The 18,756-nt window shown below is 32.6% G+C and overlaps 1 protein-coding gene across 3 annotated transcripts in view; it reads left to right on the forward strand.

The window, feature by feature from the left end:
• Window positions 1-18,756, forward strand: part of LOC124369311 (KICSTOR complex protein SZT2-like) — a 295,343-nt gene that overhangs the window by 175,761 nt on the left and 100,826 nt on the right. For all 3 annotated transcript variants that reach the window (XM_046827256.1, XM_046827257.1, XM_046827258.1), the window contains exons 30-36: window positions 1,071-1,256; window positions 1,633-1,795; window positions 6,081-6,132; window positions 8,386-8,483; window positions 10,065-10,203; window positions 13,057-13,280; window positions 17,444-17,705. In XM_046827256.1, the coding sequence (XP_046683212.1) occupies window positions 1,071-1,256; window positions 1,633-1,795; window positions 6,081-6,132; window positions 8,386-8,483; window positions 10,065-10,203; window positions 13,057-13,280; window positions 17,444-17,705 (1,124 nt within the window). The remainder of the gene's footprint in view (window positions 1-1,070; window positions 1,257-1,632; window positions 1,796-6,080; window positions 6,133-8,385; window positions 8,484-10,064; window positions 10,204-13,056; window positions 13,281-17,443; window positions 17,706-18,756) is intronic.

Below are 18,756 nucleotides of genomic sequence, written 5' to 3' on the forward strand. Positions count from 1 at the left end.
TTAAAAATTAAATCAATATAATGAGATGCTACTATAAATAAAATATGTGTTGGTTCATTTGAGTGTATTGTATTGCCAATCAAACCTATTATTTAAATCCTCTCACAACAGCACTTGCTCATAATACATTTTAATATTTCACAACCTTACAATTGTTCAATGTATTTCACAAATCTTAATCTAACCATGAAACCTTACACTTTCCTAATCAAGTGGCCACCAAGATTGACAGATCTTTCTCCACATGACTTCTTTGTGTGGGGTCACATTAAAAACAACGTCTATAAAACGAAATCCCAGTGCATTAATGACCTTAAGGATAAAGTAGTATTGGAAATTAAAAAATATTACCCATGAATCCATACAGCATGCCGTTTAAAATTTCTAAACAGGCTTGGAAATTTCCAAACAGGCTTGGAAATTTCCAAACTGTCCTGTGACAGCAGTTTAAATATCTGATATGAAAAAAACTCAGGTTAATAAGTTTCAGTCATTTTATTATTTAACTTAATTACTAGTGCTACTCAAAATTTACATTTAAACATTTTAAATTACCCCCCAAAAAGCCCATTTTGAGGAAATGGTTCATTTTAGTTTCCTATAGGGGTGTCCATTTTGCTATCTTTGTCCATTGAAGGTTGAGCAGGATCCATCCATGCTCTTAAATGAAATAATTTCAATGTGCTGCCATTTTTTACTGGGTAGAGATAGAAAGCCCTAGTTTCCACTTGTTCTTCTATTTTTATCAAGACCTTTCAAATGAGTTCACACTTTCTTTACATTTAAACATTTTTAGCCGCCCCCAAAATTCCATTGTTTTGGGAAAATGGACAAAATTGTAACAGTAACTTCTAAAAGTAAAAGTTCACTTCTATTTCCTAGAAAGGTGTCCCGAGTTCCATCCCTCCATCTTTACCCATCAAAAACTAAACTGTATCCACTTTTAACTCACACTATATATTTTTATTCTAGACTGCTATATTTTTAACTTTCTTTAAATACTTTACTCAATTATTTAGGAACTCAGTCTCATGTTTTCTGTTAAAGTTTGTATGATTGTTTTTTTTCAGATAAAATGGCTGATGAGGGATGAAATTGCAGCATTCCTCCTGGATACGTACCCCGTCAGCGAAACCACATTACAGCTGGTTGCTGACCATGTTTCGAGTTCTGCCAACCGTTCCAGTTGTATCATGCAAATAATTCCTCTTCAATTTTATTGTAATGCTGAACAAAGCCTGCTCATGTTCTTGCAGGTATTTTTTATTGTGGTTTATATATATTTTTTCCTCATTCTTGAGGTCAATACCACCTCTTGTGTTAAGCAACAAACCTAAGGCCAATAATAGAATCAGAACAGCCAAGCATTTTATACTTGTCCTCTAATATATTTTTAGACAGTCATTATAAATAATTAGTGTAGATCTGTGATATCTATGAAGTGAAAAGCAAAATCAAATTGAGATAATATTGTCAAACTTTAAAAAGAAAATATTTGTTAGGTGTAAATGTCCACCTCATATATTTGTGTCAAAGGATATTCACCTGATCTCACTTAGCTCAATTCTTAAAAATTCAATAAGTTTTGTAACTATTAATTATACAATATTTTATTACAAAGATCTTTTCCAGGACTTTTCAATGCTACAAGTAACAGGATACTGCCTTAAGAAGGAGAATGAATTCTACTATCTGGTGAAGGACAAGAGCCAATCAAGTGATCACAGGGACTCCCAAGACAGTGGACAGTCATTGAGTACAGCGCCAGATCTCTGGGTCAGCTCTCCTAACTCAGGTCACTTATCATATTTCTCTTAACAGTCTATATTCGTTTTATAACCATAAGGTTATTAATTATCATTCTTATTTCTATTTATCAACTGAAATACTTTTTGAAGATAAATAGTCTATCATTGTGATCCTGGAAAGATGAAACACTCAGTATGACTTTTTCTTTGCTATAAGTTTAAAAAATATATTTTGTAGTGTGTTGCTGTACAATGGTTCTGCATTCCAACCAAAAACGGAAGAATCACATTATTTGTTGTGTCATAAAAATGAACAGTTGTAAAATGTAACATCATAAAACAACTATGGATCTTTGTTGTTTTGTCAATATTAACTGTACACAGTTTAATGTACAAATGTACATGGCCATCTTAATGTGAGCCGTATGAGGGATTGTTTTAAATTTGTCATTAAATTTAATATGGCATCTGGATTATTGAACATGGCCAAATGATTTATTGACTGGTTAGTATCAGCTTGATTTATTTCAGTGGTAACAACAACCATATGAAACCAGTTCTAGACAAATAGACAATAGACAAATTTCTTTATTTACATACTTTTCAAGAACATTAATATATTCATATATGTATAAAAAACAACAGGTCAATATAATTAAATATATTAGAATTAATATTGTTGACAATAAATGATATCAGGATGTGTCTTGGAATCTCTTCCCTGCATGCTTCTAGGAATTCTTAAAGGGTGTAAAATGGCTTGTTTACAAGGAAGTTGTGAAGTTTAATCTTCAGAGCTTCTCCCTTTAGTCTTTTGATAATGTCTAGTTGAGTATTCCACAGTTTTCAGCCGATGTAAGATGGATTTTCTTCTAAAAGTGCTGTACGGTGTGGAGACAGGACAAAGTCGGCTACAGGAGGTCTTTCCCTGTTTGGAGATTCAGCTGATGAGCGTGCAAAATTACTCCTTGAATGTACAGCCCAGAAACGGCCTTTATTCCCATGGATTAGAAAGCATGTTTGCAGCTTTGTTGGGGTTCAAGATCAGCAAGGGTTCTTATGGTTTTTTTCTGTATTATGAGCAACCTGTTGAGATTTTCTGCTGAGAATCCACCTCATACGATAAGCCAGTGTCTCATATGGGTTTCCATTAGTGAATGGTAAGCTGTCATTGCTAACTGTAAATTCCCAATCTATTTTATCCGCCGCACAACATATTTGCTAGTGCTGATTTTTTTACAAAGGCTGTCTAGGTCCAGGTGAGATTCCCATTCCGAGTGACATCAAGGAATCTTACATGACTTTCAGTGTTTATGTCAGATATGATGGGAATGTGTGGGATGTTCTTTTACTTAAGTTTATTTGTATTGTTTTTAATTGGTTAACAGCCACGTCATTTCATCTGCAATCTACTTCAGAGCCTTATTTAGCAAATTAGATGCAGTAACTTACACTCCTTCAGCAGTGGTATTTTTAATCAAGAGTGTTGTGCCATCTGCATAAATCACATGTGGTGTTGTGGTCTTGGAGATATGTTGGAAATTTTAGAACAAAAAAACAGAATATAAATATCCCTATTGACAGAACTGACACACTAACTGAGACTAAATACCTTGGCATAACAATGGACTCAAAACTCTCCTGGAAGCAGCACACCAACCAACTCTGCAAGAAGCTCTGCTCTGGCACTTATGTTATAAGAAGAGTACTACAAGCAAGCAACTTCGAGACAGCAAAAACCGCATACTACGCATTGTTTGAATCGCACCTCAGGTACGGTATAGCAGTATGGGGAGGATCATCTAACAATAACCTTCAAAGAGTCCTCATTCACCAGAAAAGAGCGGTCAGATGTCTTACAAACCTCGGATTCCAAGACAACTGTAGGGAAGCATTGAGAGAGCTGAAAATCTTTACAGTAATATCCCTCTACATCCGAGAAGTAGTCACACATGCCGTCCTCAGTCAGAAGACTAGACATAAAGACCTGCATGAACACAACACAAGGAACGCTGCCGACTTTGTCCTCCCGATACACCACCTCACCCTGTCGGAAAGAAAACCAACCTACAAAGGGGCCCTCTTCTACAACCACCTACCAGACCACCTAAAGAAGGAACCTATCAAGACCTTCAGGACAACTCTCACAAAATGGCTGCTGAATCGTCCATACTACAAAGAAAGGGAGTTCCTGGAGGATCAACCCATCTAGACTCTCAAATTACGCTTGCACTTGTTTTGTATTTTGACGATGTACTATTCTCCAAGAATATGTAATAAAGAATATTGATTGATTGATTGGTAAATTATTGACAAAAAGAACAAAGAGGACTGGACCTAGGACGGATCCTTGAGGAACTCCTCATGTAACAGGCATTGTGTCCGATTGATATGTGTTTTTAAGGCCAAGTGTAGAGTCATTATCAGAATCTCTTTATTTCATAAACATCAAGTTTAGAAAGTGTGTCATGTTAACTTAAAACAATACAATGTTAAATATTTACAGAGTTTCATAATTTCTGTACAAAAATTCATCAATGGAGTAAAAGGATTTGTTAATGAACCAGTCTTTCAGTTTCTTCTTTAGAATTGTTGGTAGACTATTCTTGAGCTTGTTGGTAGGGCATTGAAAAACTTTGCTCCGGCATAGGACGGCTTTCTCTGGAAGAGTGCTAGGCGATGTGCAGGTAGGGTAAACTCTTGGGAATGTCTTGTATTATGTTGGTGGATGTGGATAAATCTCTGTATATTCTCTTGTACAGCATACATAATTACTTCAATTATATAGATGGAGGGTACTGTGAGTATTCCCCACTCCCTGAATGCATCCTTGCATGACTCTCTTGGCTTCAGCCCAGCGAGTATCCTTACAGCACGCTTTTGTAGGACTAAAAATCTCTGCAGATTCCCTCCTGATGTGCCTCCCCAAACCAAAATTCCATATCTTACACGTCTTTCAAAAAGTGCATAGTATGTGACTTTAACTGCCTCTACAGTGGAAATTGTTCTAGTTCTTCGAATTACATACAAAGCTGAACCCAATTTGCTACATAAAAACTCCACGTGGGTAGTCCACGACAAGCATTCCCTTTCCATGATAATCTCTTTGTCTTTGATGTTTACTGACATTTTGTATTTGAGCTGTGCCTTTAAAAATGTATGTGTGAGGCTTTTTGCTTTATTTTCACAGCAAACTCCTATCTTTTTATTCTTTCTTTTAGGTTTCTTCCTGGGACAGGTGATATCAAGTGATACTTGTTAGGACCCATTGAAAGATATTGTTGGCCGTCTCTGTGCCAGAAGAAGAATATAAAGAATCCCAGTTTTTGTTTGATAAGATAGATTTTAGGTTATCTAAATTGGTTAAATTTAAGAGTCTTTTGAAGGTTATCTGTAGCAGAGTGTTAATTTTGAGCCTACTTACACAACGAATTTCGGCAGTGTGGTCAGATAATCCTGTTTGAATTATGGCTGTGTCAATGTTGTTCTCGGGGATTTTCGTGCATAAGCATAATAATAATGACATTTTCAAGTTATATTTCCAGATTTGTCTGTCTCCTCCATTGTCATTTTTAGGGAGTAGGGAGTTTGAATAATGATAGCACACTTTATAAAAGGCATAGTTTTTATACATTTTTCGAACAGTACTTTTTACGATAAGATTTATGGTTAAAACAAGTTTTTTAATATACTTTTTGTGAACAAAAGGTCTCCTTAAGTTGTACACTAATAACCATAAAAATAAATAGTATTTAAATTGGTAGTAAAATACCTATTGAGTTGGTTATACTTAGAGTGTTTCAAGTTATCTGTTATCACTAATTTTGCAGGTGTATTGAACGAACAGTGATTGTTAAGTAAACAAAAAATTGTTTACCCTCTCACTCATGTTTGAAATACAATGATATTAATTTTAGATAATTATTTTTAATATCATAACTCATATTAACACATAATATAACGTATTCATTTTTCTATAAGAAATTCATTGTGAAATAAAGGTAAAAACTCTTCTAAGGTAAATAAAGTTAGTGGTAATGAATGAACATTCAAAACTATTTAACACTAGTTCTGTAATTTTTTTAAAGATTTAACAGTGTTGAGACCTTTTAAGAAATTCATATTGTTTTTGACATACAAGATAAATTCATTGTTATAAAAAATAACTTAACTGAGTTTCAGTGCACTCACTGGATTGAGGTTTTTACCTTTTTTATATACAGAGAAAATCTTTGTTGTTTTTTAAGATATTGTGAAGATTTTGTTCTTGTAACATTCAGTTGAATATGGTACACTATACTTGATATAACTTCATATATATTTTATTCACAGGTGACGACTCAAAAGCAATGCCTGGATCACCTATTAGCACAAGTGAAGCCAGGTAATTTGATTTAATCTTATTCAACAACTTAAATATATTATTCCCTACATATAAATAAGTCCATAGAACATATGATCAAAGATGTCTGGGCTAAATCAGGATAAAATTAACATAGATGACAATTCTGCATCGAACTGAAATACCATCCTGTCTGTCATCTTATATGGCACTGATGTCTTCTCCTGTTCAATAAATTTTCATGCAGACCTATGGCTCATGGATACAAACAATATAAGACTCAAAAATAGAGCAGCTTGGAATGCCTCTCCAATTTTTTAACACTGTTTTGTTTTTAAGTCATGAAAAGTTTTCCAAAATTTGTATCTAGCAAGTTGAGTTTTACAAACCAGATGTAAAATTGGTTATGACTCACTGTGTTAGAAATTGTACATGAGGAGTTTTAATAGCTCTGTCTTTTTCTCCATTAACATCCGGTAATGAACATTATGTCGTGGAATTTCTGAAAAATAATATTTTTAAAAGTACCACGTAACAAGCTTATAACTTATTACTTGTACATTTTTTTAAGCTTAACATGCTTAAAAACAAACCTTACAAGATGCAATGTTATATTATTCTCAGCCAACAAGATAGTGAAACTGAGAGTTGTAATTGTCTGTCAAAGAATCAGTCTTCTAATGTCATTGAAAAAAACCAGCAAATTCTAAAACCTTCTACTGTTGTAGTTCATTACAATTAAATTGTCCTTAATAATATTACATGTAAGGGGTTTATCATGTCCTTGACGCCAACGTTGTCATGAGCCACACACACTTCTAGCCCTGGATGCAATGAGAAATTATCTCTGGATAAAATAACATTCTGTCTACTGCACTGTCTATTAACAAATCATAGTTGGTCTCAGGTTCTGCAATGACTTTATCATCATCTTTTACAATAAAAAAGCAGGATACATCAATGCATGTACTGTACTCATTCAGTAATCTAGCAGATATACCAGAGTACCACTGAATTACTGCAGATGCTGGATTACTGGAAAAGCAATAATATAATAATGCATTTAGGAACAACCACATTACAATTGAACAAAGTAAAATTTAGCACATTTTCCGCAAATAAAGAAACAAACACACAAAATAACTCAAACCAGAAATGAACCATTATGAATTTTAAAATTTCCTTTGTGTTTTTCACTCCAAATGAAATATAACCCTTGGTTTTAAAGTCATTTCAATGTTAAAATGTAACTCACAGAGATACGTTTTCATATACCCAGATTCTGGATGTAACAAAAGAATCAATTGCTGACCAACTCCAAATACTTTGGTGAGACTAAATAATGTTTCACCATTTTCAAGTTGCTTCAAAATCTAATTTTTGCCCACAAGAGATAAAGTTTTATGTTTTTGTTTTTAATGTAGAGACAGGTAAAGAGTTTTCACCTGGCACTGCAGTCATTGACTGTTACAAATAGTGACTTAACTCCCTGTCTAACTTACCATCTTTACAATGTCATTTTAAAGAGCCACTTGTACTGCCTTGATACATCACTTCCTTAGAGTCACTAGTTCAATTATTTGTACTGTTGTACATATTCACCTTGTCAAATAAATGTTTAGTTTAATATCAGTCCTTTGTAATTTAATATGATAATATAAATTAAATTATACATTTTTTGCAATTTTCAGTTGTATGTTAGATGAAATCTGACCTGACAATGACACCTGTTATAGTCAAATGCTTTGCAATATTTCAAATTGTGCTGTGATACACAAATTCCTGCCTACTCGAGTTTCTGTTTTAATATAAAAAATGAATGTAAAATATAAATTTTATAGATTCAGGATTGAGGTTTCAAGTTTTTTATTAGTAAATTTTTTGTGGTAGGATAGCTATGAACAATTTTGCTAATATTATAATATAACACTATTTTTTTTAACTGAGTGATTGCTCTACTCTAACTTCAAGCAAAATTAACTGGCACCCATTTGATAAATTCTTTAAAATAATATAAAATTGACTCTGATTGCTGAAATATGATGAGAAAGTAACATGACAAAGTGTTAATAAATTTTTATGTGGTAAATGGAATAAATTACCACAGTGATAAAAATGAAGCTAGGTCTGGCAGGCTCAAGCAAAATGTAACTTGTCCAGGATGATTAAATTAACATGTTTCTGTCAATTCCTGGTTCTTTTTTTCTTAATATTTGGTTGTGTATTAAAACACTAACCGATACATGGCTAATTATATATGTTGTGTTAATTGATACACTTGTTGGCTTGATTTAGAGTGGATTTGGAACCCAGAACTTCAGGATGGAGTTCCATTGCAGCCTGGCATGCTGAAGTGGCTCATCTAATGGAGGCTGGCATTGTCCCATGTGATGGTAACCAACTCTTTCCATATCTTGTCTTTATTAGTTATTATCAAACTAAGTTTCTCTTTTAGATACTTTCTCTACTGAATAAGTTTTGTGAAGAGCATAAGTCAACAATAACAAATAGAGAGACAGCTGTGTAAATATAACCTTATATCTCATTGTTATATACATGATTTGTAACTTTTGTAAATACAGTGAGTTTTGATACATATGTACACTTTACTTTTATCCAATAAAAAGTTAAGGTTTTGTACACAATCCCTAAATCACTGAAATTATTAACTGGCACCCTTGATAATAATTAAACTGTGGTCTAGAGGTATGCAATTACATGAAAACAATTTAACTAACACTTTCAATGCCATATGTATGACTACATACATACAGGGTGAATAGTACAGGGTGTATCAGACCACCTGGACCACTAACTGTGTATCAGCAAAACGAATTGAAATAGAATGTGTTTCAACTATAACCTCTTATTTTTAACGCAAAAAAACCTAGGGAAATTATTTTCAAGTCTGTGGCATGCCCCAGAATAACACTTGTCAGGTGTATGCAAAGTGGTTTAGGAACATTTTTACAAATTGAAAAATTAAGTTACACCTCATTTTAAAGGTCTTGGTACTCAATACTGTCAGTAAAATACTAGGAGGCTTTTAAAAACTCAGTTTTCCTTTCATTACCTTAAAAAATCATTTGACATATGACAACAACTTTTAAAAAAATGTTGGTTTTGTCATTAATTCTTAATTTGATGAGCAACACAACTTAGATTGTTATTTGTACATTTTGACTTTAAAAATCTTTACTGTCTAACAAATTTTAAAAATTACAAGGAAGAACTTAATTTATCTAACTTTACAATTAAAAAAATGGCTAGATAAGAATTTAATTTCTCAACAATGTACATTGGAGCTAAAATTAAATGAATTAACACTGTTATAAAAGAAATTTGTGCTAAAATAATCAGAGTTTGGACCTTACAAATGAAATGTAACACAACTTATGTTTACATTTTAAAATTTTCCTAAACTGATCCCCATACCCTCAAAAGTGTTTGGTCGATACAAGTAATAGCTCAGATGGTCTGATACACCCTGTGTTACTGTCCAGACAGTGTCTGTTGACTGTTTTGCTTTGAACTTGACAGGAGATGCATGTCCTTAAAGCAATCCATCAGCTTATTGTTGCTGTGATTCAGGGTTTGAATAGCCATGTTTTATCTCCTGTGATTCAACATGACGTCTTCCTTATAGTAATGAGTCAGATCATGAAACACTCCTCTCCCTTTTTTGTGATTATTTTCTTTTCTGTTTGATATTTGAAGACCCAACGAGAGCACAGTTTTTTAAAGTTCAGGTTCCCAAACACAAATTATCTAGGTTTTCAAAACTAAATAACTAGATACTTGAGTAAAATCTGTGAAGTGCATGGTTACTGTGAACCTTTTTTCACATTTAATACAATCATTTGAGTTCTCAATGAAAGGTAATTGTTGTTGATGAGCTTCATTAAAAATTAAACATAGTCTCCTTTGTCATCATATAACTTTAATCAACCAAGATTATTTATTTTTTATTTCAGTAATGGATGGGAAAGAAGGAGAAATGGATGAATACAGTGGTTGGCTCAAAGAACTAGAGTCGAAGCGCCAAGTTCTCCCAAACTTCTGGCTTGTCATGAGAGTAAACCAAGAGTCAGTTACAGTTTTTTTTCACTGCAGGTAACATGACTGTGTGTTAAGTTGAGGTATTTATAGTAGAACATAGGATGACCCTTATTACAACCTTGGAGTTTACTCTTAGTTGTTTTGGTATTGTAGTGGGCATTCATTTTAAAATTGGTCATATCTGGTGTTTATACATACTTAATTATTTATTGTTTAAACTGACTTTTCAGGCATGGGTATGTATCTATATTGCCATGCCTCCATTGATGTTTAATCTTATTGAAAGCATTTTATAATATTAAAGCAAACCAAATTTGGACCTCTAGTTTACTGCCCATTTTCAAATCATTGTATATGTCTTACTTATGGTATTATCAGTGAAGAATTAATATTAATGATTATTTAGAGTGACCCATATTCGATTTCATTTTTAGACAAAACATGTAATAACAAGACATTTGGTACATAATGAATGGAAATCAAGCAACACAACGGTTCAGATTTTATGTTAAATACAATCATGTTATGAAACTAATAAGGTGTAAAATTATTTATCCAGTAACTAAATCATTTTAAATCATAAAATTATTATTTTATTATTTACACTTATATTCAGTAATAGTTTTAACTAATATTCATTGAAATTTATCTGGTGTGTACTGATGCTAATCTAATAATGACTAAAATGTTAGTAATTATATAGTAAGTAGACTGAATATTATAGAAACCATTTTAAATTTTGTTTTAAAATGTTAATGTGTTTTGTTTGATATATGTAAAATAGTCAAATAACATATAGTCTTTAAGTTGACTAATGGCAAGCTGACAGTTTATTACAAATACTCAATACCCTGTAAATTTTATATGAATAACCCTTTGAGTGCCGCAGCATTGCCAATTTTGTCTGTACGAAAAGTGTGTAAAGTGCCGGCTTCGCTAATTTAGACGTTTCATATTTTTATAATTATATGTATTACAAAGTTATATCGGCCAAATAATGGATAACTGTATTCAATAGGTTCCAAACTATCGATAAATATAAGTTTTACATTGTTTTCCTTACTCTTTGATTTATGAAACATATGTTGTTTGGGTACTTATTTATTATTCTGAGGCCACTATTTTTGGACGAGTTTTCCTTATTGGGGACCAAAATAAATTACAGTACTAAAAAGAACGAGACATTATTTAACCTATTTTGAAATTTACAAGTCATTACAACAAACAAAAACTTAAAGAACAACAATTAATTATTTGAAAGTGACAGGTAATTCGTGTGTCTAGGCCTGCTTAAAGGGTCATTCGTCAAGGGCTATTTGGAGGCTATTTAAGAAAGTATTACTCATCGGGTATTTTTTATCCGTTATGAAACAAGGAAAGTACTAGTAACGTATAATGAAATTTATATTGGACCCTGATAGGGAAAACTAGTCCAAAAATAGTGGCGTCCGGATAATACCAAAGTACCTGATTTATTCTTCCAGCCATATGACATAGCGGACGAGTATTGTATTGCGTAACGATCATTCTTGTGGTTAATGTGCAGGTAACCAAGTATTTGAGTAAATACAAACTAAAATAGTTACTTATATAGAGTTTTAATGTATTTGTTTTATAAAAGTAACGTAGTGATTTGAGCTGTGTCCAAGTGAAAAACATGAGTTTTCAGTGTATATATTATAGGGTTATTTTGGTTTTTACACAGTTGCTGACACTTATACATAAGAAATGTAAGTAAGTTATTTGTCTACATTTACTAATCATATTGATCTGTGTTACATTCATGTACTATTTTATGCATTGTGAAACTTCACTATTACTATGTAATTTCTAAACTCTGACAAATGAAGTACAATTTATAAAATGTCGGTACTGGGCAGCACTTTGTTTATAAATATAATGCTGTTTGTTCTTTTATTGTTAAATAATTTTTTATACATGAATTTTATTTAGAATTTCATAGCCTTTATCAAAGTATAACTGTAAAAAATGTATAAAATATCTGTAGAGAAAAAAATTTACTTCAAACATTTTATTTTGTAAACAGTGGAGGATTTATATGTAAACAAATTTTGTAATTTTGTATTCTAAAAATCCATGAAAATATTTGCATGCTATTCTCCATTTCATTTCTAACAATTTATTTTAAAAAATCATGAAAATCATATGAATAGCTTTTTTGCAATAATATTTATCCCAAATGCTTGTAATGTGAAGTAAAATGTTACCCTTGGTTGAGTCACCTTATATGTTTTTTTGTCAGTAAAAAATATTATAATATATGAAATTTGCTCATATTTTCATGACCTTTCACGTAGAATAAAGAAAAAAATCTTAAATACTGTATATACTAAAATTTGGTGCAAACTACTTTATGTAAAAAAGTTTGTAAAACCTAAAATTTTTTAATTTACAAAGCAAATTTTGAATTGAATAGAACAACAACACAATTATGAAAATCTGTTGAATAGTTATTTTACAACAGCTGTTTTCTCAAAAGCTTGAAAGTATGCAAAAAAAAAAAAAAAAAAACAGCCCGGCAATTTATACATATGGCTTGGGAAAATGTCAGCGGCACTCAAAGGGTTAAAGGCTAGTACTCTGCTAGTACTGAAGTCATTATTGTAAGTAAAATTCATAAAACAGATGAGTAATGTGTAGGGGCAATGTTATAATAGTACAAATTTTATTGGATATTATGTGCAGCACATATAACCTATATTTTTATACATCATTATTTACTCTTTTATACTATTATCTTAATGTGAAAATGTTTGTGAACAATGTTTCCAATAATTTATAATTTTGTAAACTTTTGAATTGAATTTGATTATTAATATTATCATTACATCTTCTTAGATGCATTGCTTCAGAAAAATGAATGCTATAAAAACCAATTTGTTGTAGATACTTGGAACTAGACACAGCAGAAGTGAAGCTCTACAGTCTAGTCCAGAAGAATGTTGTAAGCAACATCAAGAGTCTGTGTAAGACTGTCAATCAGAAGATGCTATTGAATAACCTGCATGACACAAGGATGTGCAATGTACTGCTTGAGCCTGAGTCTGTTGAAGATGCCTGGAATTCAAACCAGTCTTCTAGTCAGCCAGCAGCAACCAAACCAGAAGAAGGTTAGATGATTTTTTTCTGGCCAAATACTTCAAAACTTAATTCCATCACATTCACTAACAGTACTCTTGTTGGTGTTTATAAATATTATCTACAACAACAATATTAAACGACTTAAGTAAAATATTGAGTATAGTACTTCAAAACCTGCTACAGACATAAAATTTAATAAGATGATACAGCATGAAATGTGTAGTTTTTTTTAAGAAGAGGTGAATCCCCTTCTAAGCCTTATTCTGCTTGTTCTTATGGGTCACTGGCCTGTGCGTGGATCTTATCAAACGGAAAAAAGGAGAGAGCCGATACAGTACAAGGTCAATGGTACTTATAAAAAGTGCAAAGGTAACATACAGGATTTGAACCTACACTATCTCTAACTGAGACTCAACGTCTTAAACCGCTAGCCCATCGGCACTCCCTTAACCCTCTCCCGGTCACATTAATTTCAGGCGCTCACGGCAGAACGAGACCTATTAATTCGCGGCGGCGCGTTACGGTGAGCGCTCAGCGGCCTATAAAATATTCTACGACATCAGAACCAACAGGCAAAGTGTGAGATGGCCCAAAATCACTGTAAAATAAATTTGGTTCTGTGTAAGTTATTGTGCGAGACCAGGGAGGGGGCACACGGCCGCATGTTTGTCGGCGACAACTAGTCGTCGGCTCGCCCGGCTCAAGGTCAGCAACATCGTTTGACTCACCCGCACTCTCCGAATCACTTTGTTCAGTCAGTAATATATTATCGTCAACATCATTCAAATCACCAACACTTAATGCATCACTAATATCACTATTACTACACACCTCACGATCAATCTCACTGTTGCGAAGCGAACACCTAAAATCAGCCATATTTACCACTCAACTACTGCCAAAATAATAGATAATAATTCGTTGTAATGGTTTCAATACTAAGACATAGGACTCCGTATAGGCTAGAAACTGTAATAGTTCAAATTAATGCCGATGGGAGGCAGCACCAGACGGACACAGTTTGTAATGTAGATTGTGGCGATTCGTGGCGTTTGACCTTCAGTGGCTCGGAACAGTGCGTGGCGATTCATGGCTTGTGACCGGGAGAGGGTTAAGCTAATCAGGTATAAAATAGTTTGATTTAATTTTATCTTATTAAATAATTAATTATATTGTTCCAATAACTTGAGATGACATTCAACTTTATCTCAGGGTCTTAACTAGTAGGATTATGGTAGAACAACACTACGCTAATATTACAGAACAATGCGATCTTATTAAAAATTATACATTTTATTGCTGAGAAAACATTAGTTCACAAGTTTATACAAACAAAATTAATTGTGCTAATTGAGAACTGTTACATTTTTGTCCTTCAAATTTTAAATCTCATTGAATTATTTCCCCCAAAATTATAGTTTAAGTTGACAGAACTCCACATTGAGCAGAGGACCTCAGTTCGTGGAAGAAGATTAAAAGTTTTTTCATCAATTATGAATGTAACAATCTTTTTTATTTGCACTACAACACAAGATGATTTCTATATGTTACTTAACTCCTGACTGTTTTATCCAATCGGTTTTATCAAGGCAAATACATCAGTAATACTTACTAGCTAATGTAATGAAATGTCCGTGGATAGTTTTGCTGCCCAGCATGGTGAACTGTATAGACTAATTGGGACTGTTGCGCACAGCTAGACAGACTGATTTTCTGACATACAGTGTTGCAAGCAACTAGATTCACAAACAATAGACAAGAGCATAATTGTTTTGAGCTTATGTTTATAAAGTTGGTTACATGACCCCTCTCTCCCATTGTTTAACCAATAACATAATTTACGCTCCAGTTAATTAAATACAATATTTTTAAGTTGACAGCTTCCCTGGACAATTTTGACCATTAGAGTACTTTCAAGTCTAGCCTAGTTGTTTGGTTATACAGTTACCTATAAACCTATTTTCACTTTGTGTTTGTAAATTACCAACTTTATTATATTTCAATGTGCATTTATATTTTGAGTAGATGTTTTTGCTCATTACTTAAATTTACTATTTGATTTAACTAAAATTAGTTTTATATTTAACCAAGATATTTCATTATTTTTATAATTATATTGAATTTAACGATAAGTTGATTACAATAAATTTATATCAATTAATATTAATTTTCACATGCTATAACAGAAAAGTCTGGAATTCTAACAACCAGGGTGATACTACTTTATCCGGATATAATTTGAAATTCAGAACTAGAATTGGTAATTTTAGTGTTGCACTGGTCAGGGTGAAATTGGTCATCCTTCTCTTGAGATCTCCCTACACGGTATCAGTTGCCTGAAAGAATCTTCTGATTCTTGATTTCTTCCATTTTCTGTCTGAGGATTACTTGAGTTTATACAGTTAGCTTTTATCTAATTACTAGGCTTATATACTTCTTTGCCCTGCTGACAATGTTGTTGCTGAAGTTTTTAACTTAAAGTTATCATACCCGAGGGAAAAGACACCATTAAAAAAATGTTTCAGTTACCTTAAATGGTTTTTAATTAATTTCTTGCTTTACTGAAAAAGAAGCATTGTGCTCATTGGGAAGTTACATGGTTTGTAGTTGCAGATGACTACAGTATTAAGGTTACTTTGCCCCAGAAAAATAAATGCAAGTGGAACTGGATTGATGTAAAAAGTAATCTGGCAGACATATTATTAACAACTTATTTAAATATACTCTCACTATGTTTTGTTAGTATGTTAATTAATTTCTGGAAGATTCTGCCTTGCTCCCAGCTGTCAGTGTTGATGGTAGTTTGGAGACTTATTTGCCTCTATATATATATATATATATATATATATATATATATATATATATATATATATATATATATATATATATATATATAATTTAATGAGCAATTGAGCAAGGAGCCTGAGACAGCATATACTTTTTAACAATGCTTTTTAATGTTTGCATTTTCCTCACTGTGTTTCAAGTTGTTCAGTCTCCTGTGAATAACCTAAAGCCTTGCTTAGTTTGTGGGTTTTATGGCATTCCTGTGTTTATTGTTAAGAGTATATTTTATATCATTGCTCCTGTGCTAATTTTATTGTTCAGGTAGAGCTTACTTGTGGGAGATTTACCTTCCATCTAACTGTAATCACACAGATTGTAAAAAGTGCTACCAAATAATGTTTAATTGTATATACATTTTTTCTGTGGGTGTAGTCCAAATATTCTTAAGAAGATTTTGTGAAAATTTGAGAAGAATATAATTTCTATCTCCTCAATTACTGCCCGATTTAATCTAAGGTCATTTGAGTACCTCAAAATGTTATCATTTTTAGCAGTGACTGGTCTGAATTGAGCAACAAGGTCACATTGATACTATTTATCATGACTCCCAAAAGGTCTCTTATCACATCTTTCTGAAGAAGGCATCTCAATTATTTGACTTTCTATTGACCTTGTATACTGAACAAATTATATCTTTCAGGAAGGATATATTAAGTATGGTTTTGTGGTGTTTATTTTAACAATTTGCCACTAATTTAAGAGTACCATAAGGATCTACTTTAGGTACTCTATTTTTCTTGTTGACCGAAACACATAACAAAGTTTCATTTGAGCTGATTTGTTGCCAACTTTTTAAAATCTCTTCAGACGGACATAGATTCCAGATTCCAAGAGTTAAGTGTGTCACAGTGTCAGATTCCAGTCACTGCACAATACAGAAGGTGAAATGGAGAAGAACTCAACATTCTTAGGTTTTTTTGGTATTTTTTTTAATAAAAAGAGAGGCTGATCCCCTTTCATCTTGAAGTTCTGACAAGAAGTTTCTGGACTGGCATTGGGGAAATGGCCACACAATTTTTGTCACAGCTTATTATTGCGAAGCTATATCACAAGCCTGATTTGAAATTAAATTTAACTGTTACACTGATATGTGTTCACAAAGAAAGTAAGGTGCATATACAGGGGAAATGTTATTGCAGTCACAGGTACAAACATGTGAATATTTGGCAAAAAAATGGCATGGATGTAAATTATAAATAAGAGGCAAGACAAAGGTTCAGTTTCATATAATATTAAGTTAATATCATAATGAGGCTTTAGAAATTTATTGCTTTTAAAATTGATACTATGTAATAATTAACTGATCAACTCACTCCAAACTGAGATGCAAGGTATTTCTATAAAGGAGTGGAGGTGCAGAGTGAGGAGTCAGAGACTCCAGTAGACACTGTAGAGACTGTTGCCGACCTTGTTCCTGGGTGGTTCTCCTGCCCCGTAGTTTGGGAGACCAACTTCAGTCTACATCCCCGGCTCAAGACGGGACCCAGCAAACCAGGTCTTTCACGTGGTTTACAGGCTCTACGCACCGTACTCAACCGCTTTTCTGTTAACAACCGCAAGAACATGTTTGTCTATCAGGATCACTCAGGCAACGTCTTTTATCTCAGGTAATTTTTTCTCTATTATAACATTTTTGTCAGTTTTCAATTTCAAGACTTGTGTTTTCCAGTTCTGTTATTTAGTGTTGGACCTTTAGTTGTGATTTGGGATGCAACTTGATTTAGTGGATAGAGAAGCTGGAGAAATTAGTATTCTGTTTCCAAACAACAAGTGCTAGCCAGTTATTAAATGGGAATCTGTACCTCTTATCTAGGTCGTTAATTTCCAAAGGAGGGAATTAACCAAAGGAAGCATTATAATGAAAAACATTGCTTCTTAGCAATCAAGAAAAATTAATGTTCTTTACATCGCAGGTGACTTTACAAATCGCATCTTGGTATCCTGGTTACATTATTAATATAATTAAGGGTTATAGCCCATTGATAATAATTTTGTTTTAATGTTCTAAATAAAAATGAACTTGATCAAAATTTCACTAATCGCTATGATTGTTAAAGTAGATAATTTTCAATTTTGTGAAAGCATGCGTTGTCATATGTTAATTCATGTGTAGGAGGGTGAAATGGTATGTTCTTGTACTTGGTATCTAATTAAATGTTGTAAACTATATCCTGAAAGCTTATATTCTGAAGTGGTTTCATAGCATTTGCTACTTCCTGCAGTTTTCAAAAGAGTGTGTAAGCTTTTTTTATTTTTTTAAGAAAATGATAACTTGACAATTCTAATACATTTAATTAGTAATTCTGTGGATTAAGATTCCATCAAAAGCTACCCATCCTTCTTTGAAATTTAATGTAGAATGTTATGGTAGTAATATATCAAAGGTGTAGATTCTTTTAATGTACATTTTTATTTGACAAAATTGAAATAATTTTTTTAGTTTGGTGTGTGGAAAATTTAATTTTTAAATTGTATATTTAAGTTGCACTTATTTTGTTATATTACCCAACACACATTTTTAACAGTCATGACTGTCCTATATACTATATAGTTCATATATAATACATTATTTAGTTTTTAATTAATTTCTGAATAGTAGTGATGGGTTGAAGCAAAATCTAGAATCAACCGAATCTTTGAGCAAGAATTGGATTCGAG

Source organism: Homalodisca vitripennis, chromosome X, assembly GCF_021130785.1.
Source record: "Homalodisca vitripennis isolate AUS2020 chromosome X, UT_GWSS_2.1, whole genome shotgun sequence".
NCBI lineage: Eukaryota > Metazoa > Arthropoda > Insecta > Hemiptera > Cicadellidae > Homalodisca > Homalodisca vitripennis.